The sequence below is a fragment of the Prionailurus bengalensis genome, chromosome A3 (assembly GCF_016509475.1).
Source record: "Prionailurus bengalensis isolate Pbe53 chromosome A3, Fcat_Pben_1.1_paternal_pri, whole genome shotgun sequence".
Classification (NCBI taxonomy): domain Eukaryota; kingdom Metazoa; phylum Chordata; class Mammalia; order Carnivora; family Felidae; genus Prionailurus; species Prionailurus bengalensis.
This window is the reverse complement of record NC_057354.1, coordinates 49,736,974-49,762,752: the sequence shown is the minus strand read 5'-3', so window position 1 is coordinate 49,762,752 and position 25,779 is coordinate 49,736,974. Positions and strand designations below refer to the sequence as shown.

General features: G+C 43.5%; 1 protein-coding gene across 2 annotated transcripts in view; it reads left to right on the top strand.

Moving 5' to 3' along the window:
* ACSS1 (acyl-CoA synthetase short chain family member 1) overlaps window positions 1-12,914 on the top strand; it is a 67,655-nt gene extending 54,741 nt beyond the window's left edge. The window contains exons 9-14 of one of the 2 annotated variants that reach the window (XM_043603023.1): window positions 71-183; window positions 568-694; window positions 1,439-1,566; window positions 1,682-1,745; window positions 4,331-4,449; window positions 11,249-12,914. In XM_043603023.1, coding sequence (XP_043458958.1) covers window positions 71-183; window positions 568-694; window positions 1,439-1,566; window positions 1,682-1,745; window positions 4,331-4,449; window positions 11,249-11,428 — 731 coding nt within the window. In that variant the 3' untranslated portion in view covers window positions 11,429-12,914. The remainder of the gene's footprint in view (window positions 1-70; window positions 184-567; window positions 695-1,438; window positions 1,567-1,681; window positions 1,746-4,330; window positions 4,450-11,248) is intronic. The other variant, XM_043603024.1, reaches the window with a different exon arrangement.
* Window positions 12,915-25,779: the final 12,865 nt, after the last annotated feature.

Genomic DNA, 25,779 nt, shown 5'->3' with positions numbered 1-25,779 from the left:
GGCAGTGTCTCGATAAACATTCCACTAGCTGCTAGGCCCATCCTGCATTTCTTCCCCATTCTCCCTGCAGAAACGGGTGGCATCTGCATCGCCCCACGCCCCTCGGAAGAAGGAGCAGAAATCCTCCCTGGCATGGCTATGAGACCCTTTTATGGCATTGTCCCAATTCTCATGGATGAGAAGGTAAGGGCCTTGCAGAGGCATTTCCTTCCTTCACGGGTGCCCTGCCAAGCTCCTGACACTCCTGTCTGCCTTCATGGCCTCCTCTGCTCGCTGTCCCACGTCACGTGTGCCAGGCTCTTTTAGGTGGTGGAGGGCAAGCATTCAAGGACACAGTTGAAACTGCCACATGGGGTGAGCCCTAGGTTTTCTGGGAAGCCCTCTCCATGCTGCTTCCTTACAGAGGAGAAAGGCAGTTCCTCTTGGGGCCTCCTTGTCATTTTTCATGTTTCTGTTTTCATGCATTTTTCTGGCACTTCCCTCTATCATTTTTCAGAAGAATGTTAGTTTTTTGCTTCTGAAGCAGAATCTGCCAGTTCTCTCACATGTGTGTCTCTGGGTCTGTAGGGGAACGTTGTGGAGGGCGGTGATGTCTCTGGGGCTCTGTGCCTGTCCCAGGCCTGGCCGGGCATGGCCAGGACCATCTATGGAGACCACCAGAGATTCATGGAAGCCTACTTCAAGCCTTACCCAGGTGAGCTGGCTAAAGTGGATCATGTCATGCATTTTTGCACACACTGGGAATCATAAGCTCAGAAAACATTTTTAAGGAAATGATGACTGAGTGTAGAGCAGTGATACTTTGGAGTTGGAATCCTCCCCCCATCCACTTCACCTCCCTAAGTCCCCTGGTCTCTGGACTGGTAAGAATTCTTGGGGGTTAAGTGGGGCTGCATGCAGAGCCCAAAGTGCCTGGCCTGTGGTGTGCATGCCTTAGGCTACTAAGAGAGAAGGATGAAGAAACAACTTTGGAAAACTGTCATGATGGCTGTGAGTTTTCTTCCGGTTTACTTTTTGTTTTTTTCCTGCTTTGCTTTGTGTTGTTGGGTTGGAAGATTATATACACAGTGTGCCTGTGGGAACCCATCATCTTCAGTCTCAAGCTTGTGAAAGAGACTCACTTTTGGGGATGCTTGGGTGGGCTCCTTGTACATCTTCTGCTCCCCAACGTTTGCGGTTATGACATGGTCAGAATTCTGACTCAGAGCCACTGCCCTCTCTCTAGCACATAGCCAGATGGCACTATCTAGAGAAGTGTCTCCACAAGGGGTTGCCAGGAGTACAAACAGGCAGGAGGTCAGCAGAGCTGGGGCTTCAGGGCTTTCTTCCATAGAGAGAGTTGGGGTGTGGGTACTACTGTATCCTTCCTGGAGGGACGGGAGCCCTGCTGGGTCCTGGTTCAGAGGTATTGGTGCTGAATTCTCCCATTGTGGTGCAGGCTACTACTTCACTGGAGATGGGGCTTACCGGACCGAGGGCGGCTACTACCAAATCACAGGGCGGATGGATGATGTCATCAACATCAGCGGCCACAGGCTGGGGACTGCTGAGATCGAGGACTCGATGGTGAGAATGGCCCAGCCTCCTTGGGTAGGATGCCTCTTTGAGGCCTCAGATTTACTTGCGTGCTGACTCAGGCGGTTCACCTCTTGCATGTTTTGTCTTGTTGTGTTCTGCACAGGCTAGCCACCCCGCTGTGGCAGAGACTGCTGTCATTGGCTACCCCCATGACATCAAAGGAGAAGGTGAGTGCCCACAAAAGGAGCTCCTCATTCCTGGTCTTACGCCCATTGTGGGCACTTTGTAAAAGGAGCAGAATCTGGAAGGTGGGTGGCAGGGGATTTTTATAGGTCAAGTTGTTGCTTCCTTCTGTCTTACGTGGATTTTGGGTGAATAGACTTGATGGCATGCATGTTAGGTGAGGGTCAGATTTCTGAAATGTCCTAATTCTGCCGTCCTTTGAGGACACACATCCACAAGCAGCCAGGACCTATTTGGCTTCTCCTGAGCTTGGGAGTCTATTTGGCCTCTACTGAGCTTGGGAGTTTCATCCTCTGTCTGTGTGGCTGTGGTGGCCCAGTTGCCGACGGTTCACATGAAATGTCCTATCGTGCTCAGAGCGTCTCCTTGCACATGCTGGGTTACAGCGCCTGGTGCCAGCTCTGCAGCCACATAGGAGCTGGCAGACAGGAGTGTGCCCTGGAGTGGACTCTTCTGCTGCTCTGGGACTTGTTCTGGAGGAATTTGACCTGTGGTTCCCATGCAAGTGACATGCCAGGGGAGTGCTAAATGATGGTCAGGGTGGTCTTACTGAAGACACACATTGTTCCAAAGTCTGCCAAATTCTAAGCAGGTGGGTGTGGGAAGTGGCAGGATCACTTGAGTATCATAGTGCATGGTGCACAGTGGCCACACTCACTTGGGTTGGCATTAGCTGGACACTTTTGACCCTACACTGCCCTGCTAGGCAAACCATCCTCCACTGCCTGGCCAAGCAGCCTGGGATTGGACACTCTCCCTCTTGGTGTCAGGGACAGCTTCTGTCGCAGCATGTCCCATTGTTACCTGCCTTCCTGCCATGTTTATGTGCCACTATTCCATTATTTACGCAAACACCTTATCTAAATCAACTCATTGTAAAATTTAACATTTATTGAAGTTCCTTTAAAAAAAGCATTTTCAGGGGCGCCTGGGTGGCGCAGTCGGTTAAGCATCCGACTTCAGCCAGGTCACGATCTCGCGGTCCGTGGGTTCGAGCCCCGCATCGGGCTCTGGGCTGATGGCTCAGAGTCTGGAGCCTGTTTCAGATTCTGTGTCTCCCTCTCTCTCTGCCCCTCCCCCGTTCATGCTCTGTCTCTCTCTGTCCCAAAAATAAATAAACGTTGAAAAAAAAATCTTTAAAAAAAGCATTTTCAGTTGCCATGAGAAGCATGTGTTCATGAGGTTGCCCCCCCCCCCCCCCCGCCCTTCCTTAGCAGGAGACTGGGAAGCACTGGAGAGGGGGCAGGGATAGGAGGGGGATGGAGATGGGAACACGTCCTTGCCTGTGACACTCAGAGGCCTTGGGCCACCTCATAATCCCATCAGCAGATGCACACAAATAACTTTGGGATCACCAGGACTTTAGTACTGGGGAAGACGTGTGTATTATGGGTATGGTGATATACATTTTTCTGATTTCTAACAAATTTGAGCAGCCATCTATTTGTAATACACAACAGCAAAAGCTGTTGGGTACCTGTTTGTCCCTACTCCCTGTGCACTTGATCTAATCGAGGGGAGGCCCTGGGTCTTGTCTGATTTAGGACCCAGACCTGGCAAGGGACATAAGTCCTTGCTTCATTGAGCTTTCATGCTGGAGGGTCAGGGAGTAGAGGGGAGAGATGGAAAATATGCAATAAACACAATCAATGAAGAAGCTACAAGTAGGTTGTGCCATGGCATGTGCCATGGGGAGAATTAATTAAGATGGGTGGAATGGTGCAGGTATACACAGGCTACACATATATAGGAACTCCATGTATGACAGGGCATTGCAGATCCATGGGGAAAGAGACTGTCCCCACTGGTTGTGGGATTGCTCACGTAGAGAAACAATAGAATTGGATCCCTGGGTACCACATATGCAAGATTATCCCAGGTGGATTCACAAGAAATGTAGAGAGCTGTGGAACCACTGTTAATCCTTTCTGGAACCTGGCAGGATACTGACAGACAAAACTTAGTGTTTATGTTAAAATATTGGTTAGTCAGCATTGCCCAACAGAACTTCCTGCCAAGATGGAGCTTGCTTTTCATCTGTGCTGTCCAGGAGAGTAGCCATAGCTATAAGTGGATCATGCGACCAAGGAACTACATCTTAACCTTAACTTAATTTACATTTTAATAGCTACTGTGGCTAGTTCCCACCGTGCTATACATGTACCCACAAGATTAGTGCCATGTGCTGTGTTCCCATGTACCATCTCACAGGAGTGGATAGTATTCTCCTGTCAGCCCACATTATGGTCTACTTCACAGGTGCAAGGACAGTGGGAGGGGGTTAAGTTATGCCTCCAAGGTCACACCCCCAGCCAATCAACACCAGAGCCCCAGAGAGCTCTCAACTACGTGTTGGCTTCACTGGGACGTTCAAAGGAGCTGTGAGAATTGCTTCTGCTTTGGATGAAATGGAAACAGATCTTCAGGGCTACAATGAAACAAAGCAGCTGCTACAAGGTCACCAGTGTATGATTTTAAGATCTTTAGGATTTATAGTGTCTATATACAATGCTCTGCCTCAGGAGATGGTTTGTGGTCTAATACACCCCAAATCTTTGCTTCCTTCCAGCTGCATTTGCCTTTATTGTGTTGAAGGACAATGCAGGTGACCCAGATTTGGTGGTGAAGGAGGTCAGGTCAGCAGTGGCCAACAAGATTGCCAAGTATGCGGTGCCTGATCAGATTCTGGTGAGTGGCACCTGCCCTTCAGGTGTGATGGCGCTACTGGTTGTAAGCCTCCTTCTCTGCTTCCCACAATTAACAAACAACAAGTGATCCCTTTCATCAGCAGCAAAGTGGACATTAGCTGTTTGGTTTCCAGGGAGGTAGGTGGGGATGGTGAGTTGCTGTATCCTCATAGAGAGGGGAAGGTCAGAATACCTCGCAGCAAACCTTTACACAATTCACCTGTTCAGGGTACAGTGCTGGGCAGGATTAGGCATTCTCTTACTTTGGCCTTTGGAAGCTATTTATAGGAGCAGGTCTGAGTGATGAAGAAAATTAGAGATTTTAGTTATTTTTTTTTAAAGTTTTAATTTAAATTCCAGTTAATTAACAATACAGAGTGATAATTAGTTTTAGATGTACAATATAGTGATTCAACCATTCCATATATTACTCTGTGTTCATCACAACGAGTGCACTCCTTAATCCCCACCACATATTTCACCCATCCCCCTGCCCACCTCCCCTCTAGTTAAGAGTCTGTTTCTTGGTTTGCCCATCTCTCTTTTTTCCCCTTATCTCTGTTTTATTTTCTTAAATTACACATATGAGTGCAATCATAATGGTATTTGTCTTTCTCTGACTGACTTAATTTTGCTTAGATAATATTCTCTACTATATATATACACACACACATATATATACACACACACACTCTACTATATATACTATATATATATATACACACACACACACACACATATATATATATATATATATATATATATATATGTACATACACACACACACACCCACACCACGTCTTCTTTATCCATTCATCAGTTGATGGATACTTGGGTGTTTCCATAATTTGGCTATTGTAGATAATGCTATAAATATCAGGGTGCATGCGTCCCCTTGAATTAGTATTTTTGGATTCCTTGGGTAAATACCTAGTAGTGCAATTGCTGGATCATAGGGTAGCTCTATTATTAACTTTTTGAAGAACCTCCATACTGTTTTTTGCAGTGGCTGCACCAATTTATATTCCCACCAACAGTGCAAGAGGGCTCTCCTTTCTCCACATCATCACCATGACATACTGTTTCCTGTGTTGTTGGTTTTAGCCATTCTGACAGGTGTGAGGTGATGTCTCATTGAAGTTTTGATTTGTACTTGCCTGATGATGAGTGATGTTGAGGATGTTTTCATGGGTTTGTTGGCCATCTGGATGTCTTTTTTGCAAAAATGTCTATTGATGTCTTCTCCCCATTTTTAATTAGATTGTTTTTTTGGGTGTTGAGTTATAAAACTTCTTTATACATATTTGATATTAACTCTTTATCAGATATGTCATCTGCAAATATCTTCTCCCATTCCATAGGTTGCCTTTTAGTTTTGTTGATTGTTTCCTTGCTGTGCAGAAACTTTTTATTTTGATGAAGTCCCAATAGTTTATTCTTGTTTTTGTTTCCCTTGCCTCAGGAGACAGATCTAGAAAGAAGTTGCTATGGCTGATGCCAAAGAGGTTACTGTCTGTGTTCTCCTCTAGGATTTTGATGATTTCAGGTCTCACATTTAGGCCTTTAATACATTTTGAATTTATTTTTGTGTTTGGTGTAAGAAAATGGTCTAGTTTCATTCCTTTGCAAGTAACTGTCCAGTTTTCCTAACACCATTTGTTGAAGAGACTGTCTTTTTCCCATTGGATATTTTTTCCTGCTTTGTTGATGGTTAATTGACTATGTAGTTGTGGGTTCATTCTGGGTTTTCTGTTCTGTCCCATTGATCTGTGTGTCTATTTTTGTGTTAGTACCATACTGTTTTGATTACTACAGCCTTGTAATGTTCCTTAAGTCTGGAACTGTGATGCCTCTAGCTTTGCTTTTTCAAGGTTGCTTTGGCTCTTCAGGGCCTTTTGTGGTTCCATACAAATTTTAGGATTGTTTGTTCTAGTTCTTGTGAAAAAATGCTGTTAGTATTTTGATAGGGAATGCAGTAAATGTGCAGATTGCTTTGGGTAGTATAGACATTTCAACAGTATTTGTTCTTCCAACTCATGAGCATGGAATGTCTTTCTATTTCTTGATGTCATCTTCAGTTTCTTTCATCAGTGTTTTATAGTTTTCAGAGTACAGGTTTTTCACCTTTTTGGTCAGGATTATTCCTCTGTATCTTATGGTTTTGGGTGCAATTGTAAATGGGATTGATTCGTTAGTTTCCCTTTCTGCTGCTTCATTATTGGTTTAAAGAAATTTAACAGGGGCACCTGGGTGGCTCAGTTGTTTAAGCGTCCAACTCTTGATTTCAGTTCAGATCATGATCTCACAGTTCATGGGTTTGAGCGCCATGTTGGGCTTCACGCTGACCGTGCAGAGACTGCTTGGAATTCTCTCTCCCTCCTTTCTGTCCCTCCCTGGTGCTCTTTCTCTCTCTCTCTCTCAAAATAAATACATAAAAACTTAAAAAAAAAAGAAATGCAACAGATTTCTGTATGTTGATTTTGTGTCCCATGACTTTACTGAATTTGTGTATCAGTTCTAGCAATGTTTTGGTGGAGTATTTCAGGTTTTCTATATAGAGTATCATGTTGTCTGTAAATAGTGAACATTTTACTTTTTTCCTTGCTGATTCAGATGCCTTTTATTTCTTTTTGGTGTCTACTTGCTGTGGCTAGGATTTCCAGTACTATGTTAATTAACTGCAGTGAGAGTGGACATGTTCTTGACCATAGAGGAAAAATTGAGAGTTTTTCCTCTTTGAGGATGATGTTAGCTTTTCATATATGACCTTTATTATGTTGATGTATGTTCCCTCTCAACCTATTTTGTTGATGGTTTTTTATCACGAATAGATGCTGTATTTTGTCAGATGTTTTTTCTGCATCTATTGAAATGATCATATGGTTTTTATCTTTTCTTTTATTAATATGGTGTATCACATTGATTGACTTGTAAGTATTGAATCACCCTTGCAGCCCAGGAATATATCCCACTTGATCATGGTGAATATTTCTTTTAATGTATTGTTGGATTCAATTTACTAGGATTTTATTGAGAATTTTTGCATCCATGTTCATTAGGGATATTGGCCTATAGTTCTCTTTTTTAGTGGAATCTTTATCTGGTTTTGGTAAGAGGATAATGCTGGCCTCATAGAATGAATTTGGAAGTTTTCTTTCCTTTTTTATTTTTTGGAATGGTTTGAGAAGAATATGTATCAAGTCTTCCTTAAATGTTTAGTAGAATTCATCTGTGAAGTCATCTGGCACTGGACTTTTTGTTTGTTGGGAGTTTTTGATTACTGATTTATTTTCTTTGATGGTTATTGGTCTGTTCAAGTTTTCTATTTCTTCTTGTTTCAGTTTTGGTAGTTTTTATGTTTCTAAGAATTTATGCATTTTTTTCCAGATTATCCAGATTTTTGACATATAATTTTTCATGTTCTCTTATAGTACTGTTTGTATTTCTGTGGTGTTGATTGTTATCTTTCCTCTCTCATTTGTGATTTTATTTATTTGGGTCCTTTCTCTTTTCTTTTTGATAAGTCTGGCCAAGGGTTTATCAATTTTGTTAATTCTTTCAAAGAGTCAGCTCCTGGTTTCATGAACCTGTTTTATTATTTATTTTGTTTTAGTTTCTATACCATTTATCTTTTCTCTAATCTTATTTCCCTTCTTATGCTGGCTTTAGGCTTCATTTATTGTTCTTTTTCTAGGTCCTTTGAGTGTAAGGTTAGGTTGTTTGAGATTTTTCTTCCTTCTTGAGGTAGACCTGTATTGCTACATACTTCCCTCTTAGAACCACTTTTGCTGCATCACAAAAGTTTTAGACCAACATGTTTTCATCTTCATTTGCTTCCATATATTTTTTTATTTCTTCTTTGATTTCCTGGTTGACCAATTCATTCTTTAGTAGCATGTTGTTTAATCTCCATGTATTTGTTGTCTTTCCAATTTTTTTTCTTGTGGTTGACCTCTAGTTTCATAGTGTTGTGATCAGAAAACATGCATGGTATGATCTTAGTGTATTTGTACTTGCTGAGACCTGTTTTATGACTTAATATGTGATCTATTCTGGAGAATGTCCAATGTACACTCAAAATGAATGTGTATTCTGCTGCTTTAGGATGATATGTTCTAAATATATCTGTTAAGTCCATCTGGTCCAGTGTGTCATTCAAAGCTATTGTTTCCTTGTTGATTTTCTGTTTAGGTGATCTGGCCATTGATGTAAGTGGGGTGTTAAAGTCCCCTATTATTATTGTATTATTATTAATTAGTTCCTTTATTTTTGTTATTGTCTTATATATTGGGGTGCTCCCAATATTGGGAGAATAAATACTTACAATTATTATATCTTCTTGTTGGATTATTCCCTTTATGATTATATAGTATCCTTGTCTCTTGTTATAGTCTTTGTTTTAAAATCTGTTTTGTCCAAAATATGAATTGCTACTCTGGCTTTCTTTTGACATCCATTTGCATAATATTTCTCCATCCCCTCACTTTTAATCTGCAGGGTGGCTTTATATCTAAAATGGGTCTCTTGTAAGCAGCATATAGATGGGTCTTTTTTTTTTTTTTATCCATTCTGTCACTCTATGTCTTTTGATTGGAGTGTTTAGTCTATTTAAATTCAAAGTAATTTTTTTAATTTTTAAAAAATGTTTATTTATTTTTGAGACAGAGAGAGACAGAGCATGAATGGGGGAGGGTCAGAGAGAGAGGGAGACACACAATCCTAAGCAGGCTCCAGGCTCTGAGCTGTCACTATCAGCACAGAGCCCAACGCGGGGCTCGAACTCTCAGACTGTGAGATCATGACCTGAGCTGAAGTTGGACACTCAACCGACTGAGCCACCCAGGCGCCCCTCAAAGTAATTTTTGATAGATATGTACTTATTCTTATTGCCATTTTATTACTTGTTTTGTCATTGTATCTGGAGATTTTCTCTGATCCTTTCTTGTCTTTGTCACTTTTGGTCCTTCTTTTCCACTCAGAGTCCCCTTTTAATATTTCTTGCAGGGCTGGTTTAGTGGTCACAAACTTCTTTAGGTTTTGTCTGTCTGGGAAACTCTTTATCTCTCTTTCTGCTCTGAATGATAGCCTTGCTGGATGGAGTGTTGTTGGCTACAGATTTTTCCCATTAAGCATGTTGACTATATCATGGTCTGCCAAGTTTCTGAGGACAGATCTGTAGCTAGCTTTATGGGTCTTCCCTTACAAGTTGAGGACTTTCTTTCTTGCTGCTTTTAGGATTTTCCTTTCTCACTATATTTTGCAAATTTAATTATAATAGGTCTTGGTGTTGGCCTGCTTTTGTTGATTTTGATGGGAGTTCTCTGTGCCTCCTTGATCTCGATGTCTGTTTCCTTCCCCAGATTAGGAAAGTTTTCAGCTTTCATTTCTTCAAAAAAAAATGTCTGCCCCCTTTTCTCTCTCCTCTTCTTCTGGGACTCCTATAATACAAATGTTAATGTTATTATATTTGATGGAGTCACACTTAGTTCCCTAAGTCTATTGCTATGTTTCATAATTCTTTCTCACCTTTGTTCAGCTTCATTATTTTCCATTATTTTGTCTTCTAAGTCACCAATTCATTCCTCTGCCTCTTCCAGTCTGCTGTTCATTGCATTAAGCCTGTTTCCAATCTTGAGTATTGAGTTCTTCATCTCTGGTTGATTCCTTTTTAAGTCTGTTATCTCTGTGGTCAGGGTCTCACTGATGTTTTCTATTCTTTTCTCAAGCCCAGTGAGTATCCTTAGGATTGTTGCTTTACATTCTCCATCAGGCATGTTACTTATATCTTATAAGGCATGTTACTTATATATGTTCCACTTAGATCTCTGGCCATGGACTTACCTTTTTCTTGCATTTGGGATAAATTCCTCCATTGTTGCATTTTGTCTAAGTCTCTGCCTTATTCATAAGAGATTTTAAATAGAGAAACATGGGGAAAGTACCAGTGTTCCCCAGCCCCAGTTAGATTCTGAACATATCTCCTGGTGTCAGTGCAGGAGACACTGCCAGACCCTGTCTGAGAGGGTCTGTGTTAGAGTCAGGTCTGGGGAAGAAGGGGGCCCATGCTCTACCCTTATTAGGTTTCCGCTCCTTCCTTTGTTAACATTTCCCCCCACAGTCTTCCTTGGTTCAGAGGAGGTCCTCTGAGATGGGAATGACCCTAGCTTCCCCTGGTGTCATACAAAGTCAAGCTGTTTGGTGACCAGAGTTTTAAGGAGACCTGAACTCCCCTTTCAAAAGATAGGTCACTGTTCCAAATAAGCCCCAAACATAGCTCTTAGCATGTTGCTGTTCACATTAAAGGGGCCATGGCTGTTTGACAATGCTGAATTTTCAAATACTAAGCAAGACAACATTTTTGTCTGAAGTAGCTCTTACCACTTATGTCAGCAAAAAGCCACTTTGGGCCAGGCCAGTGGGTGGAGACGAGGTGCCATGGCATATACTTGATTCTCTTGCTATCTGGGAGCCCTCATTAATGTAGTGAACAGGAGACAGAGGTATCAGCAGTGAGGCAGACCCAGGTATGGACAGACGTGACCTGGAGGAAGGCTTCAGCAAACCCCTGATGTGTGGTTGATTCTGCCCTTCAGGTTGATTTCAGCTTTAGGTCCAGATGGTATGAAGATATAACCAGAGACCACAGGTCTCCATATCTTTGGGGCAGGCCTGGCATCTCAGTCATTCATTCCTGAGCCCCCAGCAAGGGTGTCATCCCTTGCTGTTATCCCAGTGCAGCTGGACACTGCTGGGAGTATGGGCACCACCTGAACTTGAATTCCACACCCTTTCCTTGCCAGGTTGTGAAGCGTCTTCCAAAAACTCGGTCTGGAAAAGTCATGCGGAGGCTCCTGAGGAAGATAATTACAGGAAGAGCTCAGGATCTGGGAGATACCACCACCTTGGAGGACCCCCATGTCATCATGGAAATCCTGAAGGTCTACCAGAAGTACAAAGACAAACAAACTGCTGCTCAGTGATGGGCTTTGGCTGAGACCCAGTGCCCATGCCCCTAACTGTCCTTCCAGAATGTAGCTCTCAGACTGGCTCATTTCCTACTGTCCCAGAAGCATTCCTCTCCTAGAGTGTAATCCACACTGCCCAAATGTGAAGTCTGTGCTAAGCCCTGCCTTCTTTCTGCTGAGGACCCATGAAGAGATACTATTAGATATGCTTAGCATTTGTTTCCCTTGTCCTGAATTTGGTTTCCTGGGATGAAAAGTCAATGTCATCTCCATTTCTGTGTCACCTCCAGACAGCACAGGAAGGTGAGGTGTGCCTGCTCAGATGACTGAGAACCAGAAGCAATCATATTTTTTCCCCCAGATGTACTAGATACAAAAGGCAGAAATTTTATTTTTATACTTTTATATTTTGGAAGAATGCGCAGATATACACATGTAGTGTGCAGATTTACTTATACACATTCTTCGTAACATTTAGAGTTATGAAAATATCCTTTTGTGCCTTTGCTCATGGGGACATGTGGAGAGGGTCAGAGGATGCCTTTTTAATGTTGGCATTCTGGGAATCTGAATTTGAAATGTTTGTACCTCTGTCTAAATATAGCTATCTTGAGAACTTTCAAGCTTGTAGCATCCTTGTTTTGGTGTATATTTCTATTTACCCTGTCGTATGTATAATGAAATCTAACTTCTAAAAGTGATGGTATGAACGTGCTCCAATTTTAGTTCTAGAACCACTCATATGTTCTGTTTCTCCAAGCTGTGATGTGGAAAGATTCCCCTTTCCACCTCAAATGCCTCTTGGTGGAAGGTCAGCATGCTCCAAATATGTACGGATGTTCGGGGAAGCCCATGAAAACTCAGGTGACTTGTTTGGCCAGGACTGGATCCTTGAAAACTGCCTATCCTTCATTCTGTGGTTGGTGTGGGAAGAACCACAGAGGTCCAAGGATGAGACTTAGAACTCTGAATCAGGTCTCTCTCTTTTTCTTAAGAATGCCTTAAGCCATCTGAACATTAGCAAGATGACATAAACCTTTATGTTTGCAAAGTGTTTATTAGCCAAGCACAAGAGGGCCAGTGGCGTGGAACACAGGTGAAGGCAGCCTGCTGAGCTGGGTCCTTGGGAACAGGGAAAGGTTGTCCTTATTTTTACCCCACATTATATGTGCCTTGCAGCTGTGTAGGTGTTCAAGGGGTGTCTGGGGTACTGAACACCTACTGTGGGTCATAGTTGTGCTGGCTTCTCTCTGATTAGGCAAGTATACCTGTGACACCAACAGGGTGGCCACTGGCTGTGGCCCACAGAAATAGAGTGATGGTCTGTTCTCTGTTGCTAAGTAACAAGCAGTGCTTAGCAACAGAGAACCATGCACTTGGACATGTCACATGTGTGGTGGACTTGGCAGACTGTAGTTATGGTGCTATTTATGAAATAGCTTGGGTATAAACTCGGACAGTGACCAGGATAGTTAAAATAAAGTTTATTTTGTTCATTCTCTTCCTTCTGTTGTGATGTTTTTGATCAAATAATGCTATTGTTATTGCTGAATATAATCCCAAGGACAAAAGTGAAAGGGCCTAGTCATTCAAAAGAGAACACTTAAAAAAAAATCCATTGGGGAGGAAATCCTTTACAGGGAGGAAATACACACTAAGAGCTTACCTATCTTACACTCTTATTTGGTAAACCTATCTGTGTCTAGATTGCTGTGCTATCCAATACACTAGTTATACATAGCTATTTAGGCATAAGTAAAAAATATATACAGAATAGAGCAGAATAAAATAAAATATTCAGTTCCTCAGTGGCAGTAGCCACAGTTCACATGCTCAGTAGCCACGTGGCAAATAGCTACCGGATTGGACAGCATGGACAAGAACATTTCCACCTTCACACAAGGTTCTGGTGGTGGGCACTGATTTGGAGCACAGACGAGGACAGGGAAGCAAAAAGAATCTCATTGTCATAGACTGCCTCTGTGAAAAGCACAGGCTTGCCTGAGAGAGACGTCCCATTACTCAGGTTTGTCCTTTCTTTAGATGTGGGTGGATGAGGTTTCTATGAACTGGGGACATGGGGGGTGGGAGGTGAAAGGCCCTGACCCAACTGTCTCCTAAGAAAGCTGGACCAAAGCAGGAACTGGGAATGGCTGTTCCTAGGAACAGTGCTTGTTCTTGTGCTCTGGAGGTTGGGGGGCAGGGAGGCTGGGAGTATTCCCAGGGGCCTCAGCCAGGCACTGAATGCACGGGGGAAAGACACATTTTTGCACCCCAGGTTGCGGTGGGAAGTCATGGCAGGATCACTCTTTTGCGGGAATAATCTATGGCCACAGACAGGATGCAGAGATGAGCTACAGTAGGATTTTGGCTGCCCTGAGGCAGGGCCTGTCTGAGAACAGAAGGGCACAGGAAAAATGGAGACCAGGAGGTAGATGTGCAGAGGCTGGTCAAGCTGTACCACATCTGCCCTGACCCCAGATGTCACTTTTTGCTTTGGATTTTCTGTCAGAACTGAGATGTCCTAGCAAAAACCGAGTCAGGACCACTGAGAAGCAGAGAAGAGAAGGCAGCTATAGTGAAAGCAGAGAGGAAACATCTGTAGGTGTGGAAACAGAGACAGGGTTGGACTGGGATCCAGAGACAGCTAATCTTGGCATTAAGTGCGTCTCCAGGCCAGCATGAAATTGGTAATAACAATAAACCCAAAGGGAAATTCTATGCAGATTCAGAAAAAAAGCAGTATGCGGTACCTTTGAAGAATAATTCTCATTTAGAGTAGCTAAAACAAAATGAAAAGTTGTGCTTCAAGGGAAAATTCAGCTTTCCAACATAATTAATTCCCAAATGGAAAATGTCCTTATTAAGTCTAGAAACAGAAAAATCACAGCTAATGTTCATGACAGCAGTTATCTAAAGATCAGTCATGAGCTGATTCAGGCTCATGCTCATTCCAGGTTCACCCACAGCAGTGAGTTCATAGAAAAGCAAGGGGAGTGTGAATTCTCACCCAGTCTCCCTGGCCTGACTTGAGAGAGGAGATCTGGCCGTGGAATGAATCTGAGCCATCAATCCTTGCAGAGCTGACTTGCACCCACTGCGCCAGCCGCCCTCAGGATACCCAATGTCAGGAGCACAGCAGCAATGCTTATACTGTTGGGCACTGTGTGCAAGGAGGCCCTAAGCACGTCACCCCATCTCCTCCTCTCATTTCACTTCGGGGCAGAGCTGGGGTGTGGATGGAGCTGGTCTGACTCCACCCTTGACCCCCAAGTTCAAACCAAAGGTGGTGTGGTCCCTTCTTGTGAGAGCTTTGATGAATATTAACGGCATTTTAGTTTTATTATTTTATTGCTTTTTAAAAAAAATTTTTTTTTCAAAGTTTATTTTTGGGACAGAGAGAGACAGAGCATGAACGGGGGAGGGGCAGAGAGAGAGGGAGACACAGAATCGGAAACAGGCTCCAGGCTCTGAGCCATCAGCCCAGAGCCCGACGCGGGGCTCGAACTCACGGACCGCGAGATCGTGACCTGGCTGAAGTCGGACGCTTAACCGACTGCGCCACCCAGGCGCCCCATTTTATTGCTTTTTTAAGGCACCTTACTGTTGACCTCTGAGTAGCTCTATCTTTGATAGGGGGGAGAAGCCTAAATCCAGACCGAGAGGAAGCTTTCCAGGAGACAGTGCTTTTGGAGGGGTGGTGATGCCAATTTGAGTTTTAGTGATCTTTAACTGGAGTTATGTAAGGTTTCCCTTCATCACTGTTTGGGAATTTTGCTGCATAACAGGATTAAACCAAGTAAATACACAATTTCTCCACCTGTGAATACCAATGGTCTTTAGTTTTTGCAGTATTAGTTTTTGGTTGACTTGTTTTATTTGTCCTGCTTGGGCTCTGTAGGGCTTCTTGGTCCATCTTAATGGCTTGTTGTCCATCTTAATCAGTTCCAGAAATATTTCAATCATTATCTGTTCATATGTAGTTTTTGCCTATTTGGTCTCCTCTTTTGAAGATCGTTAACTTCCCATATGTTGGGACCTCCCACATTCAATTTTCTAGTTCTCTTACTGCCTTCATCTCCATGGTCCTGAAGCAGAAACTGAGATGAGGGCCTGCGTGCAGGTGATTTGCTTAGGAATGTGATTCCAGGGACAGGTGTGAGGAATGAGGTTGTGAAACAGGGAAGGAGGGAAACCAACGCAAGCAGATTCACGTCGGGCCAGCCAGCGCTGTGAACCACTGCTCCGTCTCACATGAGTCAGTAGGACTCTTACTGGTGTGTCTTTGAACCAACTGGGAACCAGCTGTCTGAAACGTGGCATGGCCTCCCAACTTTCCCCAGAACTTGCAGATGCTGTCGGGAAAAAGTGGCTCCCAGCAGTGGCCTCACCTCCCTGAGCCCCTGTTTTCCCTGGCCCAGTAATTCCTTACCACGCTCAGGCTCTCTGGTGTTGGTATGCAAGTGTTGTAAATGTTTTGCTCATCATTATCCCCATGGAGAGTGTGAGTCTCAATTACTCAATCTGTTTTCACATGAGGAGGAAGTCTTGCATAATGTCCCTAAAATGTGACAGATTCTGGTTTCCAACATACATTTCATCCAAACGTTTCACATAAGTTAGTGAGGCCTGTCCATATTACTCTGTACTTCTTTTCTCCCTTCCAGTGTCACATGACTATCTCCCCATCAGTAGACGGTGACCCATCTTCTTCTTTGTAATGGCTGCATGTAGCAAACCACTGAATTTGAGCATTTATTTAACCATTATGAATGGATATGTAAGGTGATTACAAGTTGTCTACATTAGAAACAAGACTCAAATGGAATCCATGTACATCTTTACACCATGTAATCAATCAAAAGATGTGCTTGGCTATCGCAATGGTGTGAATGTTTGTGTCCCTTCAAATTCATATGTTGAAATCCTCATCTCCAAGGTGATGGTATCACAGGAGGTGGTGGGGCCTTTGGTAGGTGGTTATAAGAGGTTATAAGAGGTGGTTATAAGAGCAGAGCCTTCATGAATGGAATCAGTGCACTTCTAAAAGAGGACACAGAGAGCTCCTTTGCTCCTTCCATCATGTGGGGACACAGCGATGACAAGATGGTGACCTCTGAACCAGGAGGAAAGTTCTCGCCAGACACCAAATCTGTTTGCACCTCCATCTTTCACTTCAGCCTCCAGAGCTGTGAGAAATAAATTTCTGTTGTTTATAACCCTCCAGTCTATGGTGTTTTGTTATAGCAGCCTGAACAGAGTCAGATAACTGCCAACCTACAAATTTGGGTTTTTTTGTGAATATGGTCCACGAATACAGAGTGTGCAGAGAATCTTATGTGGTAAATCTTATGTAGTGTAGGTGAGAAATGTAGCACAAATAGGAGGACCAATGTAATATAAATAAATAAAACCTGGAAAAAGGTTATCTTCACCCCAAAGCTTAAAAAGCTGGAAATTACTCATATGGTGTGTTATCAGTCAACAGCTGTAGAGATAGGTAGTAGCCAGTGATAAAATGCCATACAATAATTTTCAGACCATGACTTTTCTAGTCATTCCCTTTTTCCTAAAACATTTCCCTAGAGGGTTGCAGTTACTACTTAATATAACATTTAAAATTTGTCTCTGTATGGGACTTAGATTCAGAAGTAGCTTTTATGATTTGGTCATGTGAAAATATTTTGTATAACTTTCATACTCCAGGCACAAGAAAGACATTTGATGAAATTCTCTTCCATTGTATGTTTTGGAAGCAACTTCTTGTGTTAACATTTTATTTCTAAACTGTTGGGTTGGATGGACATTTTTGCTTTTTTGAGTTCAAGTAATTAAGACACTGATAAAAATAAATTCACTTTTCTCTCAAAAGTGGATCTAAGCCAGCTGCATGCTGATTGCTATTCCAAGTTGTGGATACTTGGGTCCAGAGGGCTTTCAAAGTCAGGTCCCCACTTGGGTCTGTGTTCATGATAGGCTGCTGGCTGCAGAGCATGCGGTGATCCCCGGGGAGTTTCCAGGGATTGGTGCCAGGCTCACCTGGATGCCTGCTTGATGACAACACAGATTCCTGTCTCAGAATTGTTAAGCCTGAATCTCAGGAGGCGGGGGTTGGGGAATCTGGACTTTTAATAATTCTGCATAGTCAACTAGGCCCTAGTGACCAGCTTTCAGAGACCACTGAATAATTCCAACACTTCATGTATTTCTGTTTCCATTTAAGAAAGTGACCTGGAGAAAGAGAGCTTTCAAACTAGGCAATAGCTTTTTTAAAAAAATGTTTGTTTGTTTACTTGTTGAGAGAGAGGGAGACAGTTGGGGGATGGGGCAGGGAGAGAGAATCCCAAGCAGGCTCTGCATAGTCAGTCCAGTGAGGGGGCTCAATCTCATGAACCATGAGATCATGACCTGAGCCGAAATCAAGAGTCAGATGCTTAACCAACTGAGCCACCCAGGAACCCCTAGGCAATAGCTTTTTTTTTTTTAAATAATTTTTTTGGATGAAACATAACATATATAGAAGGGTGTATAAAACATGTACAGCTTAACAAACTGACATGAAACAAAACCCAGGTAACTTCCACTGAGGTCATGATAGGAAACACTGCCAGCATGTCAGAGCCTCTCTCCTCCCATTCCTGACCACAGTCTGTGTTCCCACCAATAAATCACAGCCCCTCAGGGTCCCAGACAAGAGGAGGGGTGTTTTGTCAGGGTTTTGCCAAATCCCTGCAGCCTCTTTCAGCCCAGAGCTGCCTCTCAGATGTTCCTGCAGGCAGGCAGTTCTTCAGGATCCGAATGCAAATTGGTAAAAGGGGTGATTCTTTTTGTCTCTTAATCATAGCGACACTGGATTCAGACCCCTGTCCCATCTACCTCCCTAAAATGGAATACTATACATATTTCTCTATTTCTTATTTCCTCTCTAAGCAGTGATGCTCAACTTGGCTTTTATTTTATTTTATTTTTTTTGGAAAAAACTAAATTTAATTACTGAAGACAAGACCTGTGCACGAGTTTCTTAATCTATTGGTCACCTTAAAAATAAGGTCGAAAGCTATGTTTAAGAGAATGTTAAGCTAACACAATGATACACTGAACTAGTTACAGTACCCATTTAAAAACTGTGCGTGATTCCCTGGTTTTTATTTTTTTTATTATTTTTTTTATTTTTTTTATATATATGAAATTTATTGACCAATTGGTTTCCATACAACACCCAGTGCTCATCCCATGGTATCTGTCTTTCTCTGTATGGCTTATTTCACTTAGCATCACACTCTCCAGTTCCATCCACGTTGCTACAAAAGGCCATATTTCATTTTTTCTCGTTGCCACATAATATTCCATTGTGTATATAAACCACAATTTCTTTATCCATTCATCAGTTGATGGACATTTAGGCTCTTTCCATAATTTGGCTATTGTTGAGAGTGCTGCTATGAACATTGGGGTACAAGTGCCCCTATGCATCAGTACTCCTGTATCCCTTGGGTAAATTCCTAGCAGTGCTATTGCTGGGTCATAGGGTAGGTCTATTTTTAATTTTCTGAGGAACCTCCACACTGCTTTCCAGAGCGGCTGCACCAGTTTGCATTCCCACCAACAGTGCAAGAGGGTTCCCGTTTCTCCACATCCTCTCCAGCATCTATAGTCTCCTGATTTGTTCATTTTGGCCACTCTGACTGGCGTGAGGTGATACCTGAGTGTGGTTTTGATTTGTATTTCCCTGATAAGGAGCGACGCTGAACATCTTTTCATGTGCCTGTTGGCCATCCGGATGTCTTCTTTAGAGAAGTGTCTATTCATGTTTTCTGCCCATTTCTTCACTGGGTTATTTGTTTTTCGGGTGTGGAGTTTGGTGAGCTCTTCATAGATTTTAGATACTAGCCCTTTGTCCGATATGTCATTTGCGAATATCTTTTCCCATTCCGTTGGTTGCCTTTTAGTTTTGTTGGTTGTTTCCTTTGCTGTGCAGAAGCTTTTTATCTTCATAAGGTCCCAGTAATTCACTTTTGCTTTTAATTCCCTTGCCTTTGGGGATGTGTCGAGTAAGAGATTGCTATGGCTGAGGTCAGAGAGGTCTTTTCCTGCTTTCTCCTCTAAGGTTTTGATGGTTTCCTGTCTCACATTTAGGTCCTTTATCCATTTTGAGTTTATTTTTGTGAATGGTGTGAGAAAGTGGTCTAGTTTCAACCTTCTGCATGTTGCTGTCCAGTTCTCCCAGCACCATTTGTTAAAGAGGCTGTCTTTTTTCCATTGGATGTTCTTTCCTGCTTTGTCAAAGATGAGTTGGCCATACGTTTGTGGGTCTAGTTCTGGGGTTTCTATTCTATTCCATTGGTCTGTGTGTCTGTTTTTGTGCCATCAACTTGGCTTTTAAAAGCACCTAGAGAGCTTTCAAAACTCCCAACGCCCAAGCCACACCCTAGACCAATTTAATCATAACTTCTGGGGTGGGACACAAGCATTGGAGTTTTTTTAACTTTTTATTTTAGAGAGCGAGTGCAAGTGTGGGAGAGGGGCAGAGGGGGAGAGAGAGAGAGAGAGAGAATAAATCCTAAGCAGGCTCCATGTTCAGTGTGGAGCCCAATGCAGGCCTCGATCCCACGACCCTGGGATCATGACCTGAGCCAAAATCAATTGGTTGAGTGGGATGCTCAACCAATGCAGGCATCACCATATTTTAAAGCTTCCCAGATGGTTCTAATGTGCAGCCAAAGTTGAGAACCACTGTCTTGAAGCTCAGCACCCTGGGGCAAAAGAATTCACTAGGGACCCACTGAGGCACTGAGCCACTGCTGCCTAGAATCAGCTTTATTTTTACCTTCATTTTATGCCTTTGAGTCCAGCTGTTGACACTGTGAAGGCCACACACTCTGATTATGGCATCTGACTACTAGGGTGGTCCTCCTGGCACAGGTGATTTAAGGGGAAGCAAGCTGAGAGAGCAGTACTATGGGGCAGAAAGGGGAAGAAGAAGCAGTCATCTGCTTGGTGTTGTCTCTGGTGTGTGGACCCTGGGCAAAGAGTAGAACAAGAAAATGCTCTTGAGAAAGTGTAACTACTTAAAATCAGTGGATAAGTTCAGGAATCCTTTTTCTCAGTGAATTTGTAAATGCCCTGTGTTCAGGGCTCACTTCCCTGCAAGGACTTTAGGAGCTTGGTGACACTTATGGGAATGAAAGCAAACGTGTTCACAGCCTATGTCTGCAGCCACACCCTGATAAACAATGCAAATAATACCCAAACACCAAGACCCCGATCTTCCCACTCACATTCAGTTAGTGGACTTTATTCACAGTTTAGTGTCAACTGCTTCCATCTACCACCCCACACAAACAGTAGCCCCCACTCCCTGCCCTCTCACCCACTATGCAGTGTACGTGCATCTACAGTCTCCTTCCTCTCTTGAAGGTAAGCTCCCTGAGGGCAGGATCCACCTGCAAATTACCAGTGCCTAGAGTACTGCCTAACACATGACATGGCAAGTGCTTAGTATCTGTTGAATGAATAGACATCACACTTGCCTAGCTGGTAGCTGGTATGTGTCAAGAATGGCTCTTTGTCTTGCAGAGTGAAGATACACACTCTGGAATTCTCTGGTGGAATGAGGGGAAGGTGCCACTGTGAAAGAATGGCACAGGCCTGTGAAGAACACAGCCCATTTTGACCAAACCCTGTGGCTGCCTATGGGACAAAAAAACCCCTCCTGCCGGCTGTCTTGGTTTAAAAGTATTGGAGATGGGAATCATTTTGTTCTCACCCTGCTCTCTGGAGGGAAAAGAGTGGGAAGAAAAAAAAAGAAGTCTCGATTTCAACACTCTTTTGCTTGGTTGCTGGGATTCCTCTTCTCCTTATCATAAGGATATGGGGAAACTAGGGGACACCACCAAACTTGTTCCCAGCCAGTCATGCCAGAGGCAAACTGTGACCCTCCAAGAGTACCACTTTGAGGGTTCCATCACTATGGCCTTTGCTAAACGTGAAGCTGAATTCCTGCCTGCACCAGCCTTTATTCCAAATAGCACAGGAGCTGATTAGTGCCCCTGACATCTGCATGATAGGGTACCAACCATGGCCAAAGAGGTGACAAGCCAGAGGCAAAAATCCAACTCTAAATAAACTGAGAAAGAGACAAGGGAAGAAAGCTGTGGCTGCCTGTCCTAGGACATTATTAACAAACTGTAAGTACCAAGGAGTTTAGAAAACCTGTTGGAATAGTTGGCCTGCCAACTTCTCTTGCAAATAGGGTGGGATTTTCTAACGTTTATTTATTTTTGAGAGAGAATAAGAGACAGAGTGCGAGTGGGAGAGGGGCAGAGAGAGTGGGAGACACAGAATCCAAGGCAGGCTCCAGGCTCTGAGCGGTTAGTAGTCAGAACAGAACCCAACACAGGGCTTGAAACCATGAACCGCAAGATCATGACCTGTGCCGAAGTTGAACACTTAACTGACTGAGCCACCCAGGCACCCGCAGGGTGGGATTTTCTTAGTAAGAGCCACCAACTGGGTAATTCTGTCTAGTCTCCTTGCTCTTGCAGACTGAAAGTTCTGCCAAGCAGCCTTCTGGATGCACAGACATATTTTGGGCTGATTTCTTTCCCAAAGAAGGACGTCATCTCCGCCAATCATATATCTCTTTATTCTTGAGAGTCAAGGAAACACTTAACTCTTTTATTTGAATATTTTTAAAGTTTATTTATTTTGAGAAAGAGCAAGCATGAGTCGGGAGGGGCTAAGACAGAGAGTCCCCAAGCAGGCTCACGTGGAGCTTGACACAGGTCTTAAGATCATGACTTGAGCTGAAACCAAGAGTTGGATGCTTAACCGACTGAGTCACCCAGGAGCCATACACTTACAAGTATGCATATGTTTGCTCAAAAAGGCAGAGTAGAAATTGCCTAAGGGAAATAATTAGTTGCTTTCAAGAAGTGATTTCTGGGTGTAATGAAACGTGATTAACAAGTGACCTGTGCCAAATAGGAAATGTCAGTGTTAAGATTCCCAAAGAACAATGGGACAGACGAGCTACTTGTCAACAGAAATAATAACAATGAATGTCCATGTCCATGCAGACACTGGGGAATGTCTTTCCTACTGAGAACCATTTCCTATCAAGTCTGGGTCAACCTTAAGAATCTTCCTCATTAGTGTAATTAAGGGAGTTTTCTCCAGTGAACTTATTTATAATCCTTACCTCTTCCCCTACCTGCTTCTCATTGGAGCAGACATCATTCAATGTGCTGTCCTGTCCTGCTCACGCATAGTCCTGCCGCCTAGTTCTCTCTCTCGTTCCTCCTGAACATTCAGTGGAACGTGGGATTTTGTCCTCTAACACAGCACCAGGCTTGGGCACCTCACCAAAGTTGGGAACATTAGAGTCTCAATTCAGGAATCTGGACTTGGGACAAAGAGACTGTAGTTAGTTGGTGGGATTCCTGAAATGGGAAGTCATGGAGAACTGGGCTTGAGGCAGTGTTTTCTGCCATGGACATGTCCATGCAGAGAATGCGTGTCAGATGGAACGCATTCAGGTGCAAGCACAAACTGCTCACATGCATGAGGGGTTGTTTTCCTCATGTAATCTGAAAGCCCAGGTGTAGGTGGTTGCTGGCAGAGGTGAGCAGCCTAGGTTTTCTGTTCTCAGACTGCTGTCGTTTAGACCTCAAGGTGTTTTCCCATGGTCACAAGACACTACTGTCACTCTAAGCACAACTCTGGGGTTCAGAGCAGCAGAAAGGGCAAGGCCTATCTCTCCCTTTTATCAGAAAAGCAAAAACTTTTCCTAGAGGTCAAAAGAAACCCTAGATTTCTTTATCTCAAGGCCAGAATCTAGCCTAGGAGCACCTTAGCTTTAAGAGCTGGAAAAGTAACAATGTATCCAGCTGTAGTAGAGGGCAGCAAAAAAGAAGGGAGGCAGTCAAATAACAGGGCTTGCCCCAGAAACATGCAGGGACCAAGAGACAAAACGTGGCGAGGCCCCAGGGAGGATGAGACGAACACTGTTCCTGTTTTTCCAGGCCCTTGTTCCAGTCCCTGTGAGGCTTGGCTGTACTTTCTGTGATGGTATTCTGTGAGATATCCCCATATCCTTCCAATAGATCCCTCCCTCATCTTAAGTGGGCTTTTGTGGATGTCTGTGCCTGGCACCTGCATGATCTCCAAGATGCTTTTTCTACAGTGAACAAGTTATTCTACATTCTCTAACTTTACACTTTCCACTTTCCTGCCCGAGCTGACACCAGAGCTTCCTATCACAATACAAGTTAGCTTGAAGCCCTGTTTAGGGCAGGCCACTCTTTCTCTCCCCCGGATTCAGGGCAGGGAGAAGGGCTCTGTCTATTGCTGCTCTTCTTTACCCCTTTGAGATGGTTTGTCTTTCTTGATTACTCATAACCTTGAAGTCTGCCCTGATTGTCATCACCTTATCGACCAATCCATGGGCACTCCATACTTTTGGCCTGTTTCTTGTCCTCTTCCATCCCCTCAACCTGCCCATTATAATGTTACTTATCCAAGGCCTGGTTCACACATCACCTCCTCCATGAAACCTTCTCTGGGCATTGCTACCTGATGGCACTTGTTCCTTGTGGCCCCCAAGGCATCATGCAGTTCTTCCATGACACTGTTTTATATCGGTTATTAGGCTTATCTCCCCTCTGAGATTATAACATGTCTGCATGTTGGCTCACCTTATTTCACCTTCGTTTTGTCACAGCACTTGGCTGAGCACCTGGAAGGCTCTCAGCAGATATCTGTGAAAGAAATGGAAACAGTATGGGATTGGGAAAAAGCACTGGACTGGAAATAGGGAGTATTTCTAGTTTAAGCTGTGAGGCATACAATTGGCTGCTTGCCCAGCATCACTGCCTCTCCTTCCATGCTGGTAGAACCCTGATTTATTGAAATCAATTACCCTCCATGAGGGCCAAAGTTTCAATGGAAGTGGGCCTCATTCCCAGTCTCAGGGTGCAAAGAGGGTGGCTTCTGGTTGGTCTAACCCAGTGGTTCTCAACCAGGGGCTATTTTGTCTCCCAGGGGACACTTGGAAATGTCTGGAGACATTACTAATTAGCATCACTAGGTGGGACGCTATTGGCATCTGGTGGATGGAGGCCAGGGATGCTGCTAAACATCCTGCAATGCACAGGAGAGCTTCTCCCTGCCACCCCCAACAAAGAATTATCTGGCCCAAAATGTCAGTGGTGCTGAAGTTGAGAAACATGGTCTAACCAATTATAGGGGTCCCATCTCCCTGCTGATAACTGGGTGGCAGCTAGGCTGGAGCCTGGGGGGAGAACTGAAGCCACAAACAGTAATGTGGACCTCACCATGACTTGCAAACAGAAAAACGGTACTAAACTGCGCTGCCCAGCAAAAACAAGCATTAAATTCAGACCATTTAACTAATTTAGCTCATTCAGACCATTTGTTCCAAGACAAGCTGACCTCCCTATAACTCCACATGGACTCCACATGGACTCATGTGTTCCAGATAAGACCACTGACTCCTCCAATGACTCTCCAAGTTTATAAATTTTGACCCATCCCTGCCAAGACTATCTGTTACTAACACCAGTCCTAACCCTCACATGGATACTTCCATAACTCCCCCCTTTTAAGGAGCCTCACAGGTCCTCTGGTGAATTCCTTTGCTGTAGCAAGTTCAATAAACTTAACTTATTATTATTACTTTTTTTTTTTTTAATTCTGTTCCTGGCTGTTTTTTGTTGGTGGTCCTTACCGCTGCGCATGAAATACAAATAAATCTAATGCAATGAGCTAAGTCCTATAATTGGGCATGTTCAAAGTGTCTTAGACATAAAGATGTTCTGCTTGAGAAATCAGGAGAAGGGTTCTCAGCAGAGAATTAGAAACAGCAAGCAATGCTGAGTATCTGAAAGATAGGATTCAGAACCGGAGAGATAGTACAGACAGGCAGGAAGGGCCAGGTCATGCAGTGCTGTTTAAATTATCCTTGATACAACAGCTATACCAGTTGTATTGGAGAGAGAATGAAATAAAATACTTCCCAGGCCTTAACTATATCCCTGGCAGTCCTGGAATCCCTGAACTGGATTTATATATACTCATTTCCCTTATGCTGGCTCTTGGTTTCTTGTTAAACAGTCATGTGGGATTCTAGTGCCTAAGAAAGATAATGGCATGTTTGATCAGGGGAACCTTCAAGTGCAATAAGGAGATTCCTTTTTTTTTTTTTTTTAAGTTTATTTTGAGAGAGTAAGAGAGTGCGAGAGCACATGAGGGGAGGAGGGGCGGAGAGAGAGAGGGAGAGAGAATCCCAAGCAGGCTCCCTGGTGTCCGCACACAGCCCAACATGGGGCTCAAACCCACAAGATCAT